This window comes from Erythrolamprus reginae, chromosome 3, assembly GCF_031021105.1.
Source record: "Erythrolamprus reginae isolate rEryReg1 chromosome 3, rEryReg1.hap1, whole genome shotgun sequence".
NCBI classification, from domain to species: Eukaryota; Metazoa; Chordata; class Lepidosauria; order Squamata; family Dipsadidae; genus Erythrolamprus; species Erythrolamprus reginae.
In genome coordinates, this window is record NC_091952.1 from 122,124,985 (window position 1) to 122,151,128 (window position 26,144).

At 42.2% G+C, this 26,144-nt stretch overlaps 1 protein-coding gene across 4 annotated transcripts in view; it reads left to right on the top strand.

Moving 5' to 3' along the window:
• The window catches only part of PTBP2 (polypyrimidine tract binding protein 2), a 78,865-nt gene that overhangs the window by 19,373 nt on the left and 33,348 nt on the right, over positions 1-26,144 (top strand). For all 4 annotated transcript variants that reach the window (XM_070746530.1, XM_070746531.1, XM_070746532.1 and 1 more), the window contains exons 4-5: positions 16,624-16,796; positions 23,972-24,115. In XM_070746530.1, the coding sequence (XP_070602631.1) occupies positions 16,624-16,796; positions 23,972-24,115 (317 nt within the window). The remainder of the gene's footprint in view (positions 1-16,623; positions 16,797-23,971; positions 24,116-26,144) is intronic.

The following is a 26,144-nucleotide window of genomic DNA, read 5'->3' on the forward strand; positions in this document are numbered from 1 at the left end:
TGGAATGAAATTCAATAATTGTCTCACTTAGAAACAGAAATTTTGAGCTCAGTTGTAGTTGTAAGTCTAGAACTACCTGTATTACAGAAAATTAATACCTTCACGCTCTCCAGATCTGTTCATTTGTATCCCTTTTACTGCAATATTTCTGTTCTACTTTTTCTGCCACATACAAGTATACTAAATGGGCGATAAAAAAAATGTATGCCTTATACCAGTGATAGCGAACCTTTTTTGGTTCATGTGCCAAAAGGGGATGCTAGCATGTGTGCATCTGCCCATGCCCCTTCCCTCCCCCCATGCATGCACAACCCCCCGTGCTGTCCCACAGCTGGGGCACAATCCCCCCTCATCTCCGTGCATGTGCGCAGGCCCTATTGAAGCCTGGTACATGAAAAATTGTCCAAAGGGGCAAACCAGAAGTTTGGGAAAACACACCTCCGGTTTGCTCATTGTGCTGTTTTTTGCACTCCGGAGCTTCAGGAAGGTTCCCTGAACCCTCCGGACTGCAAAAAACAGCACAATGGCGAACTTGAAGTGTGTTTTTCCGAACTTCCAGTTTGTCTCTTGGGTGATTTTTTTTTTTTTTTTTTGCCCCTGGGGCTTCAGGGAACCCTGAACCATCCACAGGACGAAATGGCCTTTTCCAAGGCAGAAAATCAGCTGGCTTGCGCTGGAGCTAACTATGTGCAAAGTCTTGCGTGCCCTCTGATATGGCTCCATGCGCTACCTGTGGCACGCATCATGGCCTCATACTGTACCAGGGGTCTCCAAACATGGCGACTTTAAGACTTGTGGACTTCAACTCCCAGAATTCTTCAGCCGGCTGGCTGAATAATTCTGGCATGTTGCAAGTTCCTAAGTCTTAAAGTCACGAAGTTTGGAGACCCCTGTACCATGCTCTTGAATAACTTTGTAAGTTTTGCAAATAATGTTAAAAGGACAAGTTCCTAGGCTTTCATACTCAGATAATCTCTTGCTTGGGCATCTAGCAACTGTACAATCAATGTGTTGAAATCTTAGTGTTTTTCTTACTTATGCATTAATTAATAACTTTTCATTTTATTTGGTGCTTCTATTTATCCTTTATTTGACAGGTGGTATTAGAATTTCTTTTAGTTTTTAAGTTATCGTGGGATATTTTGCTTAATATCTGCAATTTACATCCCTCTGCAAGCATCTGTTAAAAAAGGCACTAAAAACCCTAGCTGATCAGATTATGGAGGCTGAAGCCAAATACCCTGATTCACTTGGCCATTATTTTGGGAGATTTAAACAAGGCAAACTTAAGAGATGAGCTACCAAAATACTTTCAACATGTAAATTGTCCCACCAGAGGCAATAATATCTTAGACCATTGCTATACAACAGTAAAAAATGCTTACCGGCCTTACCAAGAGCAGCTGTGGGCCATTGATCATTGCATGATTCACCTTGTACCTGCTTACAAACAAAGATTTAAAGCCACAAAACCAACAATTAAATCAGTGAGGACTTGGACTGATGAAGCAAAGTTAAAGCTACAGGCTTGCTTTGACTGCACAGACTGGAATATTTTTAAAGACACCTCTGCAGACCTAGATGAACTCACAGATACTGTAACATCATATGTCAGCTTCTGTGAAGACCTTTGTATACCAACCAGGAACTTGCAAATATACAGTAACAATAAACTTTGGTTCACAGCCAAACTCTAGCAGTTACATCATTCCAAAGAGGAAGCCTACAGAAAAGGTGATAGAATGCTATACAATCAGGCCAGAAATATATTAACAAGGGAGATCAGAGCAGTAAAAAGGAACTACTATGAAAAGCTAAAGAATCAATTCTCAACAAATGAACCAGCAAACATGTGGAAAACTCTCAAAAACATCACCGGTTACAGCAAACCACCTTCCCAAGCTGAAGGAGATCAGCAATTGGCAGATGACCTGAATGTGTTCTACTGCAGGTTTGAAAAGAAACCACAACCACTTATCTGCACAACCTCCATCCCAGACACACCAACAACAGCTAAATCTTCTACAACTGAACCCATCCCATTGGGTGATCACAGAAAAGGAAGTGAAAGATCTATTTCACAGACAGAATCCTGGAAAAACATCAGGCTCAGACAAGATAACTCCTTCTTGCTTAAAAGTCTGTGCTGAACAATTGGCCCCCATCTTCACCTAAATCTTCAACAAATCACTAGTTCTTTCCTGCTTCAAACGCTTGACTATCATCCCAGTTCCGAAGAAGTCCTCCATCAAGGAACTGAATGACTACAGACCAGTTGCTCTAACATCTGTAGTTATGAAAACCTTTGAAAGGCTAATGATGTTCCACTTGAAAACCATCACGGATACACTGTTAGACCCCCTGCAATTTGCATACCGAGCAAATAGATCAACAGATGATGCTGTCAATATGGCTCTACACTACATCCTTCAACATCTTGAATCTCCAATGACCTGCGCTAGGGTCCTCATTGTAGACTTCAGTTCAGCATTCAATACCATCATACCGGACATTCTCTTAACCAAACTAAATCAGCTAGCGGTACCTGAACACACTTGTAAGTGGATCACAAGCTTCCTAACAGACAGGAAGCAGCAAGTGAAGCTAGGAAAAATCACATCTGATACATGTACAATTAGCACAGGTGCCCACCAAGGGGCACCACTTCTCTCTATACACTAATGACTGCACTAATGACTAATGATTGCATCTCAAACAATCCATCTGTTAAACTACTGAAGTTTGCAGATGATATAACAGTGATTGGACTCATTCGAGACTGATGAATCCGCATACAGACGGGGAGTTGAACAACTATCCTTGTGGTGTGACCAGAACAATCTAGAACTGAACACACTCAAAACTGTAGAAATGGTAGTAGACTTTAGGAGAAACCCTTCCACCCTTCCACATCTCACAATACTAGACAACACAGTATCGACAGTAGAGACCTTCAAATTTCTAGGTTCTATCATATCTCAAGATCTAAAATTGTCATCTAACATCAAAAAGATCATCAAAAAAGCACAACAAAGAATGTTCTTTCTGCGCCAGCTCAGGAAGCTCAAACTGCCCAAGGAGCTGCTAATAAAGTTCTACAGAGAAATCATTGTGTCTGTCATCTGCACCTCTATAACTGTCTGGTTTGGTGCTGCAACCCAACAGGACCGACACAGACTTCAGAGGATAATCAGTACTGCAGAAAAAACAATTTATTTATTTATTTATTTATTTATTTATTCGATTTTTATGCTGCTCTTAGACTCAGGGCGGCTTACAACATGTTAGCAATAGCACTTTTTAACAGAGCCAGCATATTGCCCGCACAATCCGGGTCCTCATTTTACCCACCTCGGAAGGATGGAAGGCTGAGTCAACCTTGAGCCGGTGATGAGATTTGAACCGCTGACCTACAGATCTACAGTCAGCTTCAGTGGCCTGCAGTACAGCATTCTATCTGCTGCGCCATCCCTGCTCTTTTTGCTGCCAACCTGCCTTCCATTGAGGACCTGTATACTGCACAAGTCAAAAAGAGGGCGGGGGAAATATTTACTGACCCCTTGCATCCTGGACATAAACTGTTTCAACTCCTACCCTCAAAAGTCGCTACAGAGCACTTCACACCAAGACAACTAGACACACGAACAGTTTTTCCCCGAACGCCATCTCTCTACTAAACAAATAATTCCCTCAACGCTGTCACTTCTATTCTACTAGTTTTTCTCATTATTCCTATCATCCTTTTCCTCCCACTTACGACTGTATGACTGCAACCTGTTGCTTGTATCCTAAGATTTTTTATTAATATTGATTGTTTCTTCATTGCTTATTTGACCCCTATGACAATCATTAAGTGTTGTACCACATGATTCTTGACAAATGTATCTTTTTCTTTTATGTACGCTGGGAGCATATGCACCAAGGCAAATTCCTTGTGTGTCCAATCACACTTGGCCAATAAAATTCTATTCTATTCTGTTCTGTTCTATTCTAATGTACAAATGAACTGAAACTGGAATATAATAAAATTAGGAGAGAAGATATTCTGGGATGGCTTGCTTACAATAAGCAGGTAATCTTTGATTGCTCAATGGCTTACATAGGAATATCTGTTTCATTCTGGTTGTATATGTTTGGATTATGTGCTATTTGTGTGTGTGTGTGCTTTCAAGTCGGGGATGATTCCTGGCGACTGCCTAGACAAGGACCTGTAAATTTCTTGTCAAGATTTCAAAAGTAGTTTGATACTGTCTGCTTCCTAAGACTGAGAGAGTGTGACTGGCCTGAGATCACCCTGTTTGTGTCATGCCTAAGGCAGAACGAGAATTCATGGTTTCTCACATGATGGCTTGAACTTTATACCAAACTGCCTTGCTAATATGCTAGTATTAGATTCTGTTAAAGTTGTATATTAATAGGAAGCACCATTGCTCTTATTTAAGGATAAAAAATTCTGTTGGTAACTGACATGTTTCAGATTTTGAGATATTGAGATATTTCAGAATGTATATAAAATAACTACTAGATGAAGCATGATTTTCAAATGACTTCAAAAATAATTGTAACCCTGAAGTATTTATGTTAAACTTTACATAGCATTGAAATAACAGTGGACAGTAATATTGTGACATAAATCCTAAATATATTTAATGGCATCCTGGTATCTGTTGCAAGTATGTAAGCAATAGGTTTCACTGTGGCTTCCTAGTTGGTGGGTGTGTATTTGTATGGATGTATGGATGTATGTATGGATGTATGTATGGATGTATCTTATTTTGGGGAAAACAGTCCACACACACATGTTGCTTTGATATGGCAAAATGATCAACACAATCAAAAGCTTTGGAGTAGTCTATAAAACAGAAGTTGATTTCATTTTGATATTGTTTTAAATCTGGCCTTGAATGGATTAGGTGTAGGTAGATATTTTCCAGTCTTGGATCCCTGTTGCATTTTTTTACATTGGTTTGCAAAGGGCTGTCATGATTTTTCGCACTGGCCTCTAATTTCCTCTTTATGGAAATTGGATCAGCTCTGAAGTTTTCCTATGCAAGTAGTTCTCAGCAACTACAATCCCAACACTCCTTGCTGCCATTGTTAAACAAGAATTGTGGTTTGATAATTGGTGAGAGATTAATATAAGGAGTGCTTCATTGAGTTGGGACAGGCTCTGGTAAGTCAGCGCATGCCATGAATGAGTTGAAGGAGTGCTGCAGAATGGTGCAAATCCGAGGTGGGTTGCTGACGGTTCTTTAGAACTGGTAGTGGAAATTTGGCACCAGCAGCAATGACCAGCTGTCCATGCTGCCAAACTGGTCTGCCGGTCATCACAGATGGCAACTCCCCCCCTTTGCGCATGCTCAGAGGCATCTGTGCATGCACAGAGGGTCATTTCCAGGAAGTTATGCATGCTCACTTTGCTTGTGCACGCATAACATGTACTTTCATCGCATTGTGAACTGATGGGGAAGTTAAGTAGAACTCACCCCTGGTGCAAATGCAGGGATGGCAGCAAAGAAGCTCCTAAAAGTTTCAACCACCCCAGCAGTGTGCCCCAAGAAGCACCAAAACCCAGGAAAGTTCCACAAGGGGGTGTGATGCAGCCCCCCCCCCCAATTAAAGGGCCAAGCATGTAGGAAGCCTACACAATTCTGCCAAAGGCACTATATCCAGGAAAGTATCAATGTCTAGAAAGCCTTCATTGTGGGGGGCAAAGCAGAAAATGCCAAACCTTAAGAAGCTCAATGGCACTGCTCTGCCATCTTCCTTCCTTTGCTCGCTGTCCTGTTCCTTCCCTCCTTTGCTAACATGGACCATGGCCGCCTTCTCCCTTCGTACACTCGTACACTTCATACACATAATTTGTGCTTTGTTGCAGCACTGGGGGAATGAGAAGGCCTCATGAACAACCAGCAGCTTCCAAATTGTGGTCCATAGTGTACTAAAAGCACCCCTCAGACTCTTGGGAGTCAAACTTGATTGCATCCCATGGCGTATCGCGATAGTTTTTGCCTTTGTGGAGCTGGAGTGGGCATAGCCTGCACGTGACACACGGCCTGCGGGCTGCCAATTTGAACCCCCTGCTCTAAAGAGAAAAGCAGAGAAGGAGAATGCAGTGTGAATGAAGGAGGCAAGGGGCGTGCAGTACATGAGTTATTTGTGACCTCTCCTGCCAGCTTCCCCATTGATTTTATTCCTGGAAGCCACAGGAAAGTTGCAAATGGTGATCATGTGTTTATGGGGTGTTTGGCAACTGGTTGTAAGTGAGAACAGGTTGCAAAACACCCAGATTGCAATAACATGAATGTGGGAGTGCTGCCACAGTTACTTTTGACTCCACATCCAAATTTTCAACCTCCCCATCTCCCATTTTCAGCCTCTGCGCACCCCATTTTCCGCCTGTTCCGGGCTGTGGGGATCGGAATGGGTGGAAAATGGGATGCACAGAGGCTGAAAATGGGGCCTGCAGGGACCAAAAATGGGGTGCGGAGGCCAAAAATGGGGCATGTGGAGGTGGCAATAGATAATTGCAATCCTTGCAGCCTGAAACAGCTGATGGTTGGGAGGACAATCCAACCGACAATCATTTGCTTGTGCTAATCAGACTACTGAAACTGAAACAAACTGTTTGCTGTAAAGCGGCAGATTGCTGGGAGGCAGAGGCCAAAGGTTGTGGGGTGGGTGGGTTTACATTCAGCATATAAGATGTACCCAAATTTTCACCCTCTTTTAGAATCAGTAAAGTGCGTCTTATACTCCGAAATATACAGTATGTTGGATTAAGGCCAAAGAATATGCTTATTATTATTATTATTATTATTATTATTATTATTATTATTATTATTATTATTATTATCATCATCATCATCATCATCATCATCATTATCATTATTTATTAGATTTGTATGCTGCCCCTTCCGTAGACTCGGGGCGGCTAAATATTCTTTGGCCTAAATCCAATTTACCGTATCACAAGTGGCAATGACATTAAGATGTGGTGAACTATGGAGAACAATGCAGTTCTACCAAATGCCCCAGAAATCCAGTCACAGCACTTTTAAAATTGCAGCCTATCTCTCTGACTGTAGGCAATGATGCATGCTGGCATAAACTCAAGGTGAAATAAATCAGATGAGATTATGACCAAGCATCCACAAGTGAGGCCTCAGCAATTCTATCAACTCTGGCATCATGAGGAAGGATAATAACACTATTTTAAGATCAGTTTCATAGTTTATCAAGTGTTAGAAAATGAGTGGGTCTTCTTTCACTGTTAAGTCTTCAGAGGGAAGCTAAATTGTATCTAGCAGCAGTATGCTTTAGTTCTAAATTTCTTCAGCAGGAGTTGGGACTAAGTAATTTACAGGTCCTGATTTATGTATTGGTTAAACTAATTACTAAATACTAACAAAATGGTGATAACAAAATGGGTCTATGCTTTTTTGTTCTGGCATTCTGCCGGACAATTAAATATGTACAGTATTTTGGATAATTTCTATTGTAAAAGAGCCAAGACTTATGTTGATTGGATAGGTATGAATGTGTGGTTGATTGGATTGTTGTGGGCTTATAATAGGATTTTATTGTTTTAATGTGTTTAGTATTAATATTGACTTCTATTATTGGGCGGCATAGAACTCAATTTGATAATGATGATGATGATAAAATTCCAGATGACAAATTATTTTTGAAAGGGCTCTCAGTCCAAAAAGGGTAATGCCTATGTCTCTTTTGATATAAAGTTGACATAATAGAAGTGGCATTAGTAATTTCTAAAGCAGAAAACAGTTCAAACAGATTATGTTTGGCTAGAGTATATTAGTTGTTTATTGAAGATTTTTGTGTGTAAAAAAGAAAAGTTTATAGAAGTTAAAATTATGCAACTTCTATCATCATGGAAGTGAGTTGGAGCTGCATGCAGCAAGGGCATATTGTTTTCTGGCAATTAACCCTTGCTATTTATAGTAAAATATTATTCAGGCGTCACCAGGTTTTTTTTTAAATTCAATTGACAAATCCATAGTTACTCTGGTAACTAGCAATCAGGAATATTACCAGATTTTTGCTGTTTTCCTTAGTTTGCAACCTCATTTTTCATCATTTTCCTTTAGAGCATCAGAATATACATTGCACCAAAAAAATAAAGGGAACACTTAAAAAACAGAACATAACTTCAAGTAAATCAAACTTCTATGAAATCAAACTGTCCACTTAGGTAGCAACACTGATTGACAGTCAATTTCACCTGCTGTTGTGCAAATGGAATAATTGTGCAAATGAAATATTCAATGAGAATATTTCATTCAGATCTAGGATATGTTTTTTGAGTGTTCCTTTTATTTTTTTTGAGCAGTATATTTTTAAAGGTTGTAATGTTTTCCCTTCTTACCTTGTTTGGAAGAGAACCAAGTAATCATTTCTATTTGAAAATTAAATGTGTTTATATTTATGTTTGGTCTTTGTAAATATTTATAGCAAATTGTAATTAACTGGTATTGCAATAGAATGATGAAATCTACAATACTGAGTGGACTGTAATTGGGATGGTTATTAGGGAGCTTGCAAAAACCGGTCTAAGAAGCCATCTGCTGCTGTATATTCAGGACATTATTGGAGAGGATGTAAGAGGAGGAAGTCTGATCACTTTTTTATTTAATTTAGCAAATCTGCCAGGCCATTCAACTCCAACATATTTCACAGATGGGAAAAGGGTTTTATGCTGGAATGCAGTGTTTGCCTTTTGCCAAACATTTTTCATTCAAAGCCGCTAAGTTCTATTTTGGTCTCAACTGTCCACAGAGCACTCTTCCAATAGCCTTGTGGTTTATCAATTGGTCTTCTACAAATTGTCAGTGGGAAGCAGTGTTCTTTTCAGAACATTGTATAACCATTATTCCCCCCCCCCCCCCTTGCTGGTATTAATTGTAGAAGGAGTGGCAGAAACTGGAGGCAGAATCAAAAGAAGAATCAGCCTAGAATCTTTAGTAGCCACAAGTAGAAACAAACACCCTCCCAAATTACATGGGCTCTTATTTAACTCCTAGGTCAGTGATGTCGAACCTTTTTATTATTGTGTGCCAAAGTGGCAGTGTGCGTGTGCGTGCCATTACCCATAATGCAACATGCCACCCACATGTGCATGCACCCCTGTGCCGCCACCACACTACGCATGTGCCCTATTTAGAATTTACTTGATAAAAATTGCAGAGGTGCGTGACGCCTCTGCATAACCCCCACCATACCTGCCACCAGATGATCCGAGATGGGGAAGAAGCAGAGGGTGGGACATGTGGCCACCCAATCAGCCAATGCTGCCTCCTGCATCTGATCTGGCTCCCAGCGTTCCTTGTGTGCACCCCCGCCACCCCAGAAAAGCACTGGCAGCTGCAAGGGGAAGGGCAAAAGCTACCAACCACCTCATGCGCACCTCGCCCACCTCCTGGGATTCCCTCGCACCCCCATCTTCTTATCTGCTGCTTCTAGGAGCACACACGCTTGACTCATTAAAAAAAAAACCAAAACACAAGGGGAAGAGGACAGTCAAGTCAGCATTCTCAAAACATGAGGCGGGCGTGTGGAGAGGCCAGCTGGGGTGTTCTCCTCACTCTAGTCGCCATGGTGGGCTTTGACAGCATGTCTCCCCATCTCGGGAGGGAGCCTGACTAGCGAACTCAGCTTTTAGACTACCTCCTACTGGTCAGCAGCGGCGCTGGGGGCAAGGAGGTAGTGGCAGCGCAGCTCTGGCTCTGTTTTCAGGCTAGGCGACTCTTTCCCTTCCCATCAGACTTTCAAGCCACCCAGAAGATGAAGATCAGAATCCAGGCTTCCAAGCACTGCCTGCGCTTTCTCTTACCTCCTGCTTCTTCCTAGTTGCTTTGCCCTTAGCCAGGGATGGGATTTCCACGAAGATGTTCCAAAATCCAAGCAGGAAAAGGGAGAAAAGGAGCCGAGTCTCCCAGCAAGGAGAGTGTGATCTGAAAGGCAGGCATGCCTGGCATCAAGTGCTCACCAGGGCCTTTTGGATCTCACTCTCCTTGCAACAACTGTGATGCAGACAGGCAGGCAAGTCAGCTGGCCAGTGGCTTCATAGGGAAGGATCTCACACTGAAGACAGCAGAGCCTGGGAAAAGCCTCCCCTCAGGAATAATCAAAGGGGTGCTGAGGCCGAGGTCCCAGTTTGGCAGTTGTTGCAAGAAGAGTGAGATCCTAAATGCTCCGGTGACCAACTTGTGCTGATGGAGGAAGGGAAGTCAACAGCCAGGCCAGCCTGCCTTTCGGATCTGGCTCTCCTTGCCAAGAGACTCAACTCCTTTTCTCCTTTTCCTGGTTCCAGACCCCAACAAACATGGAGTTTGCCTGTCACAGGTTCACAGATTGACTCCTGCCCTGTTGGTGTCCCAGTCCCTTACCTTTGGCACGCCTTCATAGCTGCTTCGCTAGACCCTTTCGGCTCTGCTGCCAGGAAATTACTGACATCGCCTCATTTCAGCCCATTGGCGGGGCAGCTAGGCTCTGATATTCTGCCATTCGGCACCCACACGCAGTTTTCGGAGGAGGCTTTTCTAAAGACTAGTGAATATAATTATTGTTCAAAAGGTTTTGAGTCTAATTGATCATGTTTCAAGTATGTTTTAGTTTATTGATTGGTAACACAGGTGACATAAGCCTAAGGGGACAGGGTTTGGAGTTCTCCTAATTATGCAAATTTTAATAATATTTAATCAATATAGGAAATAGTTTTATTGGGCTATAGTAAAATATTTGTTTTTGAGTTTCACTTGGTGAAACCAGGGGTGGGTTCTAAGTTATCTCAACGCCTGTTCGCTTTTTCCTGCGCCATGTGGGTGCGTGTGCATGCACAGTGCCAAAAACTAAGCTCTTCTGCTCATGCACAGAAGCAAAAAACAGCTTCTGTGCATGCAGAATACAAAATGGCAGTACTTGGGCGCTGGCATGGCCAACTGGTGATCACTCCCGGTTCGGCAAAAGGGGAGGAATTCTCTCTACCGGTTCCATAGAACTGGTCCTAACTGGGAGCAACCCACCTCTGAGTGAAACAATGTATGGAAACTTTTGGGGAAAGTGAAAACAACATTGATGATCCACCTTTAATCTTTGACTAAGATTGATCTTGGCCATTGAGTTTTATTGATGTCAAAAGTAAGTAGTGGCCTATATGATTATGTTAGAAAGCTAGAAGTTCTTGAAGTTAGGAGAGTTTTCAGTCTGCTAATGTTTTTTCTGTAGTTAACCTTGATGGAAGATACAGTATATGAGAATTTTTGTCTTGGAGTATCTGTGTCCTCAAGTGACCATCAAAAAATCCCATTCTTATGATCACATTATGAAAACATCCAAAACTATCCTACCCCTTCCCTATACAAAGCTGATTAAATATGTACTGATAATTTTATATCCCAATTCAGTACATATATAAAAATGATAATTATTTTATTTTATTCAGGAGAATTTATTCATTATTTAATTGTGTGATTTTTAAATTTTAAAAATTATTAATAACAATTTTATAAAATTGCAACAAATGAAATTATTTCTATAAAACTATCTTATTGATTTTGCTGTTGGTTTATTTTTTATAGAAATATGTTCTCATTATAACAAAGAATAAAAAGCATTTTCTGTCCATTCCTGTTTGGTATTTTCATCAGAATTCATCTCTATGCAGTCAAGCCACTGGACATATTCATATGTCATGTATGATTAAACAGGAACATATTTGAAAGCTAGGTACCTTCAAGGCCAGTCGTGTCATGTGAAGTTTCTATCTGGATTAGTGCAATCCCATCAGTACTAAATACCTTAAACTCGCAGATCTTTCAGGCTTCACACATTCAATCATACCAGAGTTCATTTGAAGCTGATTGTTGTCCCATCCAGACCTCTACAACCTCCAGGCACCATGAAAGCAAGACTTGGATCATCAGGGTTGGAGATGCAAAGTTGAATATCATCAATATATTGTCTTATGCTGTCTACCTACATCTAACAAACTCAACATGAGAAAAAGATTTGCAATACATTTGATAATAACTATAGCAATAGCATTTAGAGTTATAGGCCGTTGGCAGTTCAAATCATCCCTTTATTGTTCCAAATTTCCCCAAATGCTCCCACATTTCTGGCAAATTCCAGAGCAAAGTGATGAACCCCCCCCCCCCTCCAACACACATCTCAAGCAGCCTCTGCAAATAGTCCAGTTCAGCATTGGGTGCACCAAGGCTGCACAGCAACAAATCAAGGAGTCCAGGAAGCAAAGGATCTAGTTAATTAGGCCAGAAAGTGAGAAAGAATGCAAGGATTCTTGGAAAGTTCAAGTGTCAGGACTTAACACTTCAGGAACTCACCCGATGAGTTTCGTGAAGATGGGCTGGGCACTCTTCTTCTGAGTAACCTGCTCAGTCTTACCTTCTTGTTGTTCTTATCTTCTCTCCACTCTCCATGCTTTTGGATCCTGAGGGAGTGGTCCTTGTTCCTGCCCCGATCCTACCTTCGTACAAGCTGCTCTAATCCTAAAAGGCCTTGGCCTGACTGGCCCAGCCCTTCTTCATTTTCCTCCAAAGGCAATGAAGCCATCTCCTCAATCTTTGTCGGCTCAGGTTCCAGCTTGTCCAGTAGATTCAGACTTCAGTGGGAGCATGACAGCTGGTAAGGGGAGTGTGGGACAGCTCCACACATGGCCATGGGTCCATGCTCCATTGTGGCCACAAGCAGAATAAGTGGGATAGCAGCCACGCGGGGTCCTTCTGGATGGGGTTGGAGGCGCTGCAGCCATGAGGCAAGGCAGGTGTCAGGGCGTGGGTGGGCTGGCTGTGAGGGCCCTGAGATATGCCAGTGCAGGGTTAGTTCCAACTCCCTTGCCTTGCTGCGGCAGTGACACTGTTATGCCACACAGCATTGTTGTTATTATTATTTATTAGATTTGTATGCCGCCCCTCTCCACAGACTCGCAGACTTGTGCTCTGCTGCAAGCAAGCAGAAGAATTTGGCCGCCTATATATGGAAAAAAAGAAGACATCCCCTGATAGCCCTAGTGTTTATTTTGCTGCCCAAAAGAAAATAAGACCTGGTCTTATTTTTGGGGAAACATAGGTCGGAAAGAAGAAGCTCTACGTCAGTTTCCTCCAGTGGATGAAGATATTGCATGTTTTGGCCAGTAGAATGCAATGGAATTTTCTATGCAAGTTTTTTTTAAAGTACCTGGTATGATCAATAAGAACAGAAATGTGTGTTTATTAAATAAAATAAGATCATAAACCCGAGTTCATCCTTTGTAAGAGACGATAAATCCTGGGGGTGTTGCTTTGCTTGTACTGTTAGCCAACCTGGAAATTTGGAAAAAAGAAATAAATGGAGCAGGACTCTGGTGACTGTTTGTATTCAGATATCCTGCTTGAAAGCAGTTTGCAGACACTAATTCTAAATTTTAGAGATTTTATTCCTGTGATATCAAGTTGAATTAGCACATGGCCATAAATATATGAGCTCAGGGATTCAGAAGACATATTGGGTTTTTTAAAATTATTTTTTGAGAGCTACAGTACTAACACTTTTGTCATTTGGACTGATAATTTTTTGGACTGGAAGTGATAATTGAAAATAAGCTCTTCTAAATGTATCTAGCTCAGACCCAAATGAAATAAACCTTTCCTTCCATTTTTGAACATACTCACATGATGTAGAAAACCAAAAAGAACCATATGCTTAACAATATTGCAAAAGTTATATAATCATACTCCTTCATATCCATTATTTTAAAGATGCGTGGCAGATCAGACCATAGATTTTTCAAGTCCATAGGCTTATGAGGTCCAACATTCTGTTTCCTGCTGTGGTCGGTAAGATAACACAGACTGGTCCACAGCAAAACATGGGAGTAATAGCTATTCTTCCTCCTCAGTTTAAATTTATAGGTATGCTGCTTTCTACAGATAGCTTGCATGCAGTCATGAAGATTAATACTGTAATTGATGATCCTTAATCATTGGACATTTGTTTTATTTCTTTTTAAATGTGATTAATTCTAAAGTATGCACAAATTTTAAAACTGGGTTATGAACAGGATTCTGTTTTTTATGGCATTATGGTTATTTAACTTCAGCAATCAGATTATTTTTGAGAAACATGTATACACACCTGATGACAATTTTTTATCCCATTTTCTAATCAAAATACTTACTTGTTGACTTTTCTTTTTAGAATCACCAATATCGGTTTCTAGCAGCTATTGTTTTATTATAGATTTATTACAATTTTGTATCCCTCGTTAAGATGATTCTGGGTTGTTTACAATAAAACTCATAAAACATTCCATTAAAATAACCATCATTTGACACAAAAACTATGATTGAAATAATTAAACATTACCCAATGACAATAACTGGTTGTTAACATTGTTTTGAAATACTGTTTTCCATGTAGGTGGTCCAGAATCTTGCTATAGTTGTGATCTGCTGTCACCAGGGCGGTGTGTGTGTGTGATTTTGTTTTATTATATTAATTTATTTCATTATTTTTAATTAGTTTTATTGTTTTAAATGAGGCTTTACATTCTGTGAGATTGGGCAGCAATATAAATTGAAGAAATAAATAAAATATGTTGCATTTATCAATACTATACAGTGGAACCCCGACATAAGAGCTGCTCTACTTAAGAGCAACTCGAGATAAGAGCTGGGAGGGGAGAGATATTTTTGTTCTACTTACAAGCCCAAATTCGAGATACAAGCGCCAATGAGCTGTCTCCTGAAGCCAAACGCTAACTTCCGCGTTCGGCTTCAGGAGACAGCTGCGAAGCGGCGCGCGTGTTTTAAAAGGTTGCAGCCGGCCTGGGGGGCTCGGGGGGGTGCTTGCAGCTTTCTTTCTTGCTCTTTTTCTTTCTCTCTTTTACCTTCCCTTGTATTTCTTCTTTTCTTTCTCCTTCCCACCTTCTTCCCTCCCTCCCTTCACTCATTCCTCTCTTACTCTCCCCTTTCATAAGTTTCCTTGCTTCCTTCCTCTGTTCCTGTCCCTTCCCCCTTTCTTTCTTTCTTTCTTTCTTTCTTTCTTTCTTTCTTTCTTTCTTTCTTTCTTGCTCTTTTTCTTTCTCTCTTTTACCTTCCCTTCCTCTATTTCTTCTTTTCTTTCTCCTTCCCACCTTCTTCCCTCCCTCCCTCCCTTCACTCATTCCTCTCTTACTCTCCCCTTTCATAAGTTTCCTTGCTTCCTTCCTGTTCCTGTCCCTTCCCTCTTTCCTTCCTTCCTTCCCACCCTCCGTCCATTCATTCACCCATTCCTCTCTTGATCGCTTAAAGCCGGGCCCTGGTGCAAAAAGGGTTGGGGACCTCTGTCCTACAGGATTGGGTGGCAGAGAAGTTGAACATATGTAAATTTAAAAGTTTAAGAAAGTTTACAAGTTAAGTGAAAGAAACTTCATTATTCATTTATATGTACATGTACATTTCTTCATTAAAAACATGTCTTTCTGCATAATTTAGACTAACTTTGTGAGTTTTTTGAGGGCTGAAACCAATTAAAATTATTTACATTAATTCCTATGGGGAAAAGTCGTTCGAGATAAGAGCTGCTCGACTTAAGAGCCCAGGTCCGGAACGAATTAAACTCGTATCTCGAGGTACCACTGTATAGGTTTAAACCTGCATTTAAATTTTTAAATGCTTTAAGTCCAATCTATCCCACCATCAGTCTGCATCCACAATTCCATGGACATTTATTACATCCTAATTATGATTGTGTTCTTTTTCTTAGTACATAAATCCAATAATCTCTTGAAAGTATGTTTTTGAATCTTGAGCAAAGTTCTTAAACATCTGGCATCTAAATCTCGAACTAAAGCAATTGGCGTAATACATTATCTGTTGAGAAAGAAATAAGATTTTCATGGATTTAAATTGTGTTTCCTGATAACTTAAAATTTATATATTTTGTAAATGTTTCATAGCTGAATTGTTCCAGATTTTTCAAATTAAAATAGAACAGAAATTCCACATTTATAGCCAAACTGCTTTCCTTTATTTAATTAGTAGAATAGCCCAATAAATAGTAGTGATTCATGCAAAAACTCAGCATAAGCTTTTATTTTTTAAAAAAAATGCAGTTATGTTGTGTGGAGTTTGGGCTGAGATTATCTATATCACCCTCCAAACAGGGATGGAGTATAATTTCATTTTCTGTGGATTAGTGAATGCTGATTATAAGAAAACAGATTAATACGCTAAATTATAAAGAAATCCTAAAGGCAGCATCTCCTGCTAATGGGATGGATAATTATTTTGTGAGATGTACACAGTGTTCAGAGTGGCTCAACACATGACAATTGTTTGATAATCCAAATACAAAAAATAATTGTCACTCATTATAAACTGATTTTTGCTTTAGATAATTAGTTATAGAAACTATGCAAGTATGTCTTCCCTTTTTCTGTATGATTTTGGTCTGCTTGGTAATTTATTAGATGTAGTTTTTATTATCTTTTAAACTTTTAATTGAAAGAGTTCAAATTCACTTTTCATATAATATTTGAAAATGTGTCAGTATACTAAATGTATTTTTCTCTGAATTTATAAGAGATTTTAGATATGAAATTAATTCAAAAATGTCTTACAGCCAATGGTAACGACAACAAGAAATTCAAGGGTGAAGATAAAATGGATGGGGCTCCTTCTCGTGTTCTTCATATCAGGAAATTACCAGGAGAAGTGACAGAAACAGAAGTTATTGCTTTGGGCTTACCTTTTGGTAAGGTAACCAACATTCTCATGCTGAAAGGAAAAAATCAGGTATTTTCTCTTTTTCTTCCAGTGTACAAAGTGTTTTTTCCATCCCAAGACCGTTAAGTTTTAGATTTGTCATATACATATTTTATCATAATACAGTGATCCCCCGGTTATTGCGTCCCCGACCATTGCGAATGGGCTACATCGCGATTTTTCAACCCGGAAGTAAAAACACCATCTGCGCATGTGCGCCCTTTTTTCCTATGGCCACACATGCGTAGATGGTTTTCCCCGCCGGGCAGATCAGCTGCTGGGCGGCTTCCCTGGGTCTTTCCCCTCTTGCTGGCGGGAGGGCGAGAAGCCCCCCCCAGCACCCGCTCGCCCTCCGTTCGCCCGCCCTTCGCCCGGCCACCCGCCATTTGCTCGCTGCTCGCCCGGCCACCCGGGTTCGTTTGGCTTCGGGACTCAGTTGGGAAGCGGCACGGGTGTTTAAAAAGGTCTCCGCCGGCATGGGGGGCTTCTTAGCACTCCCCCAAACCCGGGTTGGGGGTTCGGGGGGGGGTAGGAAGCCCCCCATGCCGGCGGAGACCTTTTAAAACACCCGTGCCGCTTCCCAGCTGAGTCCTCAAGCCAAGCGCAGAAGTTAGCCTTGAATCCCTTTGAATCCCGCCGCTTCTGCTGGATACGGGCGATGGGGGGGCGAGCTGCCACACCCCTGGCTTCCGCACCGCTCGTCCCACCCACCGCCCGTATCCAGCAGAAGCTGCTGGATTCAAAGTGCTGGGGTGGGGGGCTGTCGGGACACCCCCCCCACCCCAGCACTTTGAATCCCGCCGCTTCTGTTGGATACGGGCGATGGGGGGGCGAGCTGCCACAGCCCCTGGCTTCCTCACCGCTCGTCCCACCCACCGCCCGTATCCAGCAGAAGCTGCAGGATTCAAAGTGATTCAGGGAACAGAATGGAGCCTTCCGCGGCGGGGCTGGTAGGAGGGGAGCCGAGGGGATAACCGAGCCCAGCCCCGTGGCATTCGCCTTCCTCCCGCCTGCAGCCGAGTGATCGTGGGCTCCTTCGCAACCTCAGAGAGCTTCCTGGTTTTCGTGAGCTTTCATGCCCAGGAAGCTCTCCGAGGTTGCGAAGGAGCCCAGGATCACTCGGCTGCGGGTGGCAGGAAAGCGAATGTCACGGGGCTGGGCTCGGCTCCCCCCCCTTATCAGCCCCGCCGCGGAACGCTCCATTCTGTTCCCTGCCGGCCCGATTGAGCGGCCGGCGGTCTCCATTCAGGGAACAGAATGGAGCCTTCCGCGGCGGGGCTGGTAGGAGGGGAGCCGAGGACGGACCCGAGCCCAGCCCCGTGGCATTCGCCTTCCTCCCGCCTGCAGCCGAGTGATCGTGGGCTCCTTCGCAACCTCAGAGAGCTTCCTGGTTTTCGTGAGCTTTCATGCCCAGGAAGCTCTCCGAGGTTGCGAAGGAGCCCAGGATCACTCGGCTGCGGGTGGCAGGAAAGCGAATGTCACGGGGCTGGGCTCGGCTCCCCCAGCCCCGCCGCGGAACGCTCCATTCTGTTCCCTGCCGGCCCGATTGAGCGGCCGGCGGTCTCCATTCAGGGAACAGAATGGAGCCTTCCGCGGCGGGGCTGGTAGGAGGGGAGCCGAGGACGGAACCGAGCCCAGCCCCGTGGCATTCGCCTTCCTCCCGCCTGCAGCCGAGTGATCGTGGGCTCCTTCGCAACCTCAGAGAGCTTCCTGGTTTTCGTGAGCTTTCATGCCCAGGAAGCTCTCCGAGGTTGCGAAGGAGCCCAGGATCACTCGGCTGCGGGCGGCAGGAAAGCGAATGTCACGGGGCTGGGCTCGGCTCCCCCCCCCTTAGCAGCCCCGCCGTGGAACGCTCCATTCTGTTCCCTGCCGGCCCGATTGAGCGGCCGGCGGTCTCCATTCAGGGAACAGAATGGAGCCTTCCGCGGCGGGGCTGGTAGGAGGGGAGCCGAGGACGGAACCGAGCCCAGCCCCGTGGCATTCGCCTTTCTCCCGCCTGCAGCCGAGTGATCGTGGGCTCCTTCGCAACCTCAGAGAGCTTCCTGGTTTTCGTGAGCTTTCATGCCCAGGAAGCTCTCCGAGGTTGCGAAGGAGCCCAGGATCACTCGGCTGCGGGTGGCAGGAAAGCGAATGTCACGGGGCTGGGCTCGGCTCCCCCAGCCCCGCCGCGGAACGCTCCATTCTGTTCCCTGCCGGCCCGATTGAGCGGCCGGCGGTCTCCATTCAGGGAACAGAATGGAGCCTTCCGCGGCGGGGCTGGTAGGAGGGGAGCCGAGGACGGAACCGAGCCCAGCCCCGTGGCATTCGCCTTCCTCCCGCCTGCAGCCGAGTGATCGTGGGCTCCTTCGCAACCTCAGAGAGCTTCCTGGTTTTCGTGAGCTTTCATGCCCAGGAAGCTCTCCGAGGTTGCGAAGGAGCCCAGGATCACTCGGCTGCGGGCGGCAGGAAAGCGAATGTCACGGGGCTGGGCGCTAGCTCTCGCCGCTTTCGAGCTGAGTCCTGAAGCGAATTCGCTTCAGGACTCATCTCGAAAGCCCGCTAGCGAGGAGCCGAAGATTGGGGGCGGCGCGGCTGTTTTAAAACGTCGCCGCCGGCATGGGGGGCTTGCCAGCACCCCCCGGACCCCCAACCCGGGTTTGGGGGGCTGCTAGGAAGCCCCCCATGCCGGCGGCGACGTTTTAAAACAGCCGCGCCGCCCCCAATCTTCGGCTCCTCGCTAGCGCTGCGGAAGTTAAAAACACCATCTGCACATGCGCAGATGGTGTTTTTACTTCCGCAGCGCTACTTCGCGAAAACCCGCTCGTTGCGGGGGGTCCTGGAACGGAACCCTCGCAACGAGCGGGGGATCACTGTATACCAATTATAGGACACTTTTTTAAAATGGAGGGAGAGGGAAGCAGATCTTAAAAATACTATTCTGTTAAATAGATCTCGGGGTAAATGTCTGATTGTACAGTATATTGCAACCAAAATGGTCCACTGGTTGGTTTTTAGCTGTACACTATAGCAGTGTTTCCCAACCTTGGCAACTTGAAGGTATCTGAAATTCAACTCCCAGAATTCCTCAGCCAGCATTTGCTGGCTGGGGAATTCTGGGAGTTGAAGTCCAAATATCTTCAAGTTGCCAAGGTTGGGAAACACTGCACTATAGCACTAATTAACTGGAAAGTAAAGGAACTGGACACATTTCCTATGTTTTGTGGTATCATGTTCACACAGTGATATAGTTATTTATAGGGGACTCTGTATCCTTCCATGAATGTTTTTAAATGGGAGCAACATAGCGTTCTATGCTTCGGATGCAATCAATTCTAGATTGACTTGGCAAGTTGTATCAAAACTACTTTGAGCTGTGTGAAACTTGAAATAATCAGCAAATAATAGTGTGCATAAAGTAGAAAAAAATTGTTTTGTATTTTGGACATATCTACTAAGTTGCCTACATCTGAACAAAACTTTAAATAATTTGTTTCAGCTAGAGCAAACTATTTTTCTGTAAAAATAGAAAATAATAAGAACTTAGTAAAATGCCCCATTCCTTCATTTTTGGGATTAGATGGGATGATTTGGTGTTCAGGGTGACTTTTGCTTTTCATCCAACAGGCACAAAAGTTTGCAATGGGAGTAATTATTAAAATAAGATCAATAGGCAACAATTGAACCAATAATTTAAACACTGTTATTTTCCACAGCCTGCCTAAAAACAAACAGCTGCTGAAATCTAGAAAAAAATAGCATGATTAACTTCTTTCTGTGAACAATAATGACAAGTGCAACAAAAGTATTTTACTGGCTTCTCTCTTAATGTATAAGCTCATATACCTTTCCATTTGACAGTCTACAAGCAAAACTCAACACATGAAGCAAAAGCAACCTACTCGTTGAAGTTAACTTGCTGCCTGAAGACTAAGCATCAGCAAAAATATGCACATAGCACACAATACGACTCAACAAATAAACAAAAGCAACAGTTTTAGCAAAACTTTCTAATAAACATTGCATGGAAGAGACCTTTCCATTTGCATAATGACTGTCAATGAAAAAAAGCACAAAACAGAATGCATAAACTTCCCAGTAGCTAAGAAGTTTAAAGAAAAAAAATACTAAACTTATCCCCATCTTGTTAAAATAATGTCATTTCCACCTCCTTCCTGTTCCTCTTGCCTCCCAGTCTTGGCCAGCAATATGCAGCTACTGTTATTTTGATAGTTATGCTGTGGAATAAATGTATGTATGTATGTATGTATGTATGTATGTATGTATGTATGTATAAAATTTAATTTGATTTCATTTCATCTCATTTCTATGCCGCCCAATCCCAATGGGACTAAAGGCGACTTACAACAACAAATAATACAATACAATATAACAAAAAGTCAAATATTAGTTAAAAACAGTAAAACACTATTACAAAACTCTAACAAACTATCCAATCAAACACACATACATACAAAATCAGTGATAATTTGGCCGTGACAAGATGTTACATTCACGGCCCCCAGGCCTGCCAGCAAAGCCAGGTCTTTCAGAAGGTCAGACGGGTGGGAGAAATACAGACATCAGGGGGTAGCTGGTTCCATAAAGCTGCAGCAGCCACAGAGAAGGCCCTCCCCCAAGGGCCTGCCAATCTGCATTGCTTAGTTGATGGGACCCAGAGAAGGCCAACCCTGTGTGATCCATTTGGTCTCTGGGAGATATGTGGCAGGAGATGGTCCCCTAAATAGTCTGGTCCTAAACCATGTAGGGCTTTATAGGTAATAATCAACACCTTGAATTGTGACCAGAGACTAATCTGCAGTTTCCAAACATTCTTCAAGGGTAGCCCTATGTAGAGCATGCTGCAACAATCAAGACAGGAGGTGATAAAGGCCTGAGTGACCGTGCGCAGAGCCTCCTGGTCTAAATAGGGCCGCAACTGGTAAACCAGGCAAACCTGGGTAAAAGTCCCTTTGGCCACAGCTGAGAGATGGTGGTCAAGGCAAAGTTGTTGATCTAGGAGGAAATCCAAGTTGCAGACCATTTCTGAGAAGGTTAAAGTCTCCCCCCCCCCCCCCCCCCCCAAGATTAATGAACGGACATATGGAATGATCCTTTGGAGGAAATGGCCAGAGCTACTCGGTCTTGTTGGGATTGAGCTTGAGCCTGTTGGGTCCCATTCAGATTCTTACAGCTTCCAGGCACTGGCACATCACATCAGCCACTTCTCTGAATTGACACGGGGTGGAGATATATAACTGGGTATCATCAGCATACTGATGGTACCGCACCCTGTGCCATTGGATGATCTCCCCCAATGGATTTGTGTAAATGTTAAATAGTAGAGGGAGAAGATGGACCCCTGAGGCACCCCACAAAGTAGGGGCCTAGGGTTGGACATCTTCACCCCATCTAACACACATATATATAAAGGAACTGTTTGGCTGCATGCAAGAAATCTTTCTCCTCCACACTGTGCCAGGAATGAGTCTTCATGAGACTCATCGAGTCTGCAAAAGGGGAGAAGATTTTTTGCATGCAGTGTGCAGCCAAAAGGTTCCTTGTCCTGGTGCTGTGTCTTATGTGCACCTCCCCACCACCTGAAAGCTTTGCTCGCCAGCTGGCTAGAAGTTTGGCTGTTAGCTCAGCTTCCTCATTCGAGAGCTGGAAGCAGGGTGGGAACAGAGAAGCCGCTGCTAGCTGCTTTGTTTTCTCACAACTTCTGAACAGCTAGTGAGTTCTGGCAGACCCCAACACCACTGCTTGAATCTCCACTGCAGCATGCTCAAAGTCACCATGCCCCCATCCTCATCTTCAATGCTTGCCTCTGGCTCCGCCACTCCCAGCACCACTGGCACTCTTAAGTCTGCCTCTAACCTCTCCCTGCCCCTACCAAGGGCCGGGTCACCACCCGCCACTACCAGCTCTACCCTCTGCCATTTTCATCAAGTGTGTGCATGTGTGTGTGTATGTGATGATCTCCCCCAGTGGATTCATGTAAATCCAATCAATCTCTCTCTTTCACACAAAGAGAGAGAGATTGATTGATGGATTTGATTGCTTGAAAGGGACAGGCTGCGCTTTGCTTCTATTGTAAGTATGCACTTCCCACAATCCCCTATTCTTTTTTCAAGCAGCAGCAGCTAGGTGTGTGTGAGGGGAAGTGACGATTCAGACTGGCCGCATGGCATTCTGCCTCATTGTAGCCTGAGCAACACCTGTGGAGTGCAAGCGTGGTCGCCACTTGCTCACAAGGGCCCTCGGCTGCAAGGTTGCCTAGTGCTGTGGGCAGAGATGAGGCTAACAAGAGTGTGCTGGAAATATCTCCAGGCACCCAGGAAGAGAGAATTTCCAGCCCTCGCTTGATCAGCTGATCAGTGGGCCGTGATTAAGGGGCCCAGTAGACATGAGGTGACCAAGAAAGGACTGCCTCCTGTGCTGGCCATGGGCCCCCTTTCACTGGGGCTTATTTTCGGGGGAGGGTGTATATATATGCCCACCCCAAAAATCAAATGTATGTATGTATGTATAAAATGTATAATTAAATTACATAATTATACATATCATATAACACTTAAAACAATGTTTTGAGCTTAAAAGTTTACAAGTTTGGAATGTTTCAACATCACTACAAGTGGAGAGTGCCAGTGCTACAGCGGCTTCATTCTACCTTGGGGACCTTGAATTAGTCTGCTTCCCGCCCTGGTGACATTTACCTTGGGTATGTCCCTTGCTTGGATTCTCCAAGCAGCACACAGGAGAAGGAATGTTGGTTTTACCTGAACGTTCATTCTCTGTGCTCTACAAAGAATCCAAACTCACCCTTGTGACCAATTCGGTTCAGGGTCTAAAGAAGACCATCTCCTTTTTCCATTCTACCTCTACTGGAGGACTATGCCTTTGTTGAAGCAGAGGAGGCGTGGCCAATTCTTTTTTCTAACTCAGTCTCTGGACAAATAGACAGAAGTTAACCCGTGCTTGGATTCTCCCACAGAAGTTAACCCTTGCTTGGATTTTCCCACAGTGCACAGAGAACATACTTTCCTTCTAAATCCAATCTAAATTCTAAATAATTTTGGTAAATAGTTTTAATACTTTACCAGATTATAATTCTGAAACTAGGTAGGTAGATGAATAGATGAATGGATGGACTGATGAATGTGATTGTAATTTTTTTTATATATAGTTACGTGTATACATATATATATATATGTGTATATATTTCCTAGGCTTTTTTAGAGCTGGCAACAGAAGAAGCTGCTGTAACTATGGTAAATTATTATTCTGCCGTGACACCTCATCTTCGCAATCAACCTATATATATTCAGTATTCGAATCATAAAGAATTAAAGACTGATAATACACTTAATCAGGTAACATTATTATCATTTTTAATGATGTGACTAATCTGTATATGTAATTGTCAGTATAGTTTTTCTATATTTATAACATATTTAAGAATATTGGAAATTATTTTATAGTTATCAATATGGCATTTATTAGTAAGGATCTAAGCATGTTTATCATTCTTTCTGGCTCAAGAACTCAAGTTAGCCTGTAAAAAATTGTTACTTTGTTAAATAGATAATGTGAAACGGTGTTTCTGATATGTTTAAATTATTCATTCGAGTTTTGAAACTCAATTTTACTTTACTACAATCTGCTTTTTTACTAAATGAACTTATTGAAAAACATTCATATTTACTGTGGGAATAGCTGAGTACATAGTTACTTGATTTTGAAGATATTTAAAATGTATTATTTTAGATCAAGACACTATTCATGCTTCAACAATAAAACTATAGTTATGCAGATACTACATGGACATTTTAAGTATATAATAGTCTGCAGAGAGGGGCAGCATACAAATCTAATAAATTATTATTATTATTATTATTATTATTATTATTATTTATTATTATATGATAGACGGTGAAGCTTAAAAATGTCATGGAAGAAGGTACTGACACATTTTTGTAGCCATCCTCAAGAACATTGATATAACTATCAGCAATTAATTTAAAAAAATGCTCAGAAGATGTTTAAAAATTGTAAAATAATTTTAATTAAGGGGAAAATGAATAGATTCTATTCATTAAAGACTGACTGGATTATATTGCTACCCAAATAGAAATGTGTTAAAATTAATACTGAAATGTATTTAAAAGGTGCTTCAATTGAAAAAAAAATTACCCTATTTATATAGGGTAAAATATTATGCCTTAATCCTGCAACCCATTCTAAATTTGAAGGTTGGCTGCTGGTATAGGAAATACATATTTTACACTATATCTGTACACTTTTATATTAGCTCTTCTCATCTGAGATTCAATATACAGTATATTTTCAATAGTATTATCATAGTGCTGTGACACATAGATGTGTTACTTATTTTTATAGACATACTATCATCAACAAATATTTTTGTCTTGCATGGAGGAGTCTAAAATTTACAGTCATTTGTTGCTGAAGCTACAGTTTACTCTTCCTTGTTACAATTTAATAGGGGAATTAAAATCATTTATTTACCTAAGTCATTCAGTCTTTCAGCTGAGGTTCACAAATTTTTATTCCACATGATAATTTGTAAAGTGCCTAAAGCCAGAAGTTGGAATGGGCTTCGTATGTTTTTTTTAATAATATATTTTATCTTGTGCTTTGCATGACATTATAACCAGATATTTATGTCTCTATAGTTAAACCAAAATTAAATTAGATCTGCTATTTTTCTAACGAGATTTATTATTTTTATCTTTGTTAATATGGTGAGAACTATAACTTTCCTTAATGAGATGTTTACATTCATTACCTGAATTTCATATAATAAGCCAAAGTTTAAAAATTCCAAAAAATTTTAAATATAAGATTCCAGAAAACGCTTATATGCCTCAATCCTCCAAAGTTAATATCCTCAGGTTGGATAAGCCAAAATGTAGGACCAGATGGTGTGATGTCTGCATCTATCTCAGATGGTTAAAACTGTCATATCCATATAATTGTAAATGCAAATTACTTATATGAGAAATGCATTGCAAATTAGTAATAGTAATTCTTCAGCTGGTTTGCACAGCAGGATACCTGGGGTCCATGTACAAAAGGCTCTTTTATCACACAAATTATCCACTAGCCAGCATTAGGGCATATGTAACAATGGAAACAAGTAATATTTTTTGTTATTTAGTCATGCTCATCATCATGTCATGCCACCTGCACTCTAGCTGTCAAACACCATCATTTAATTGTCTGTAGCTCTCAGAAATGCCAGAGGAGCCAGAATGTCTTTGAATTTGAAAACATTCAGATCCATCAGCTGTGTTTATATAATGTGCTGATCCCTAGGTAACTGAACCATGATGTAATGAATGATCCCAATTCATTAGACACAGAACCAAAAATTAACTA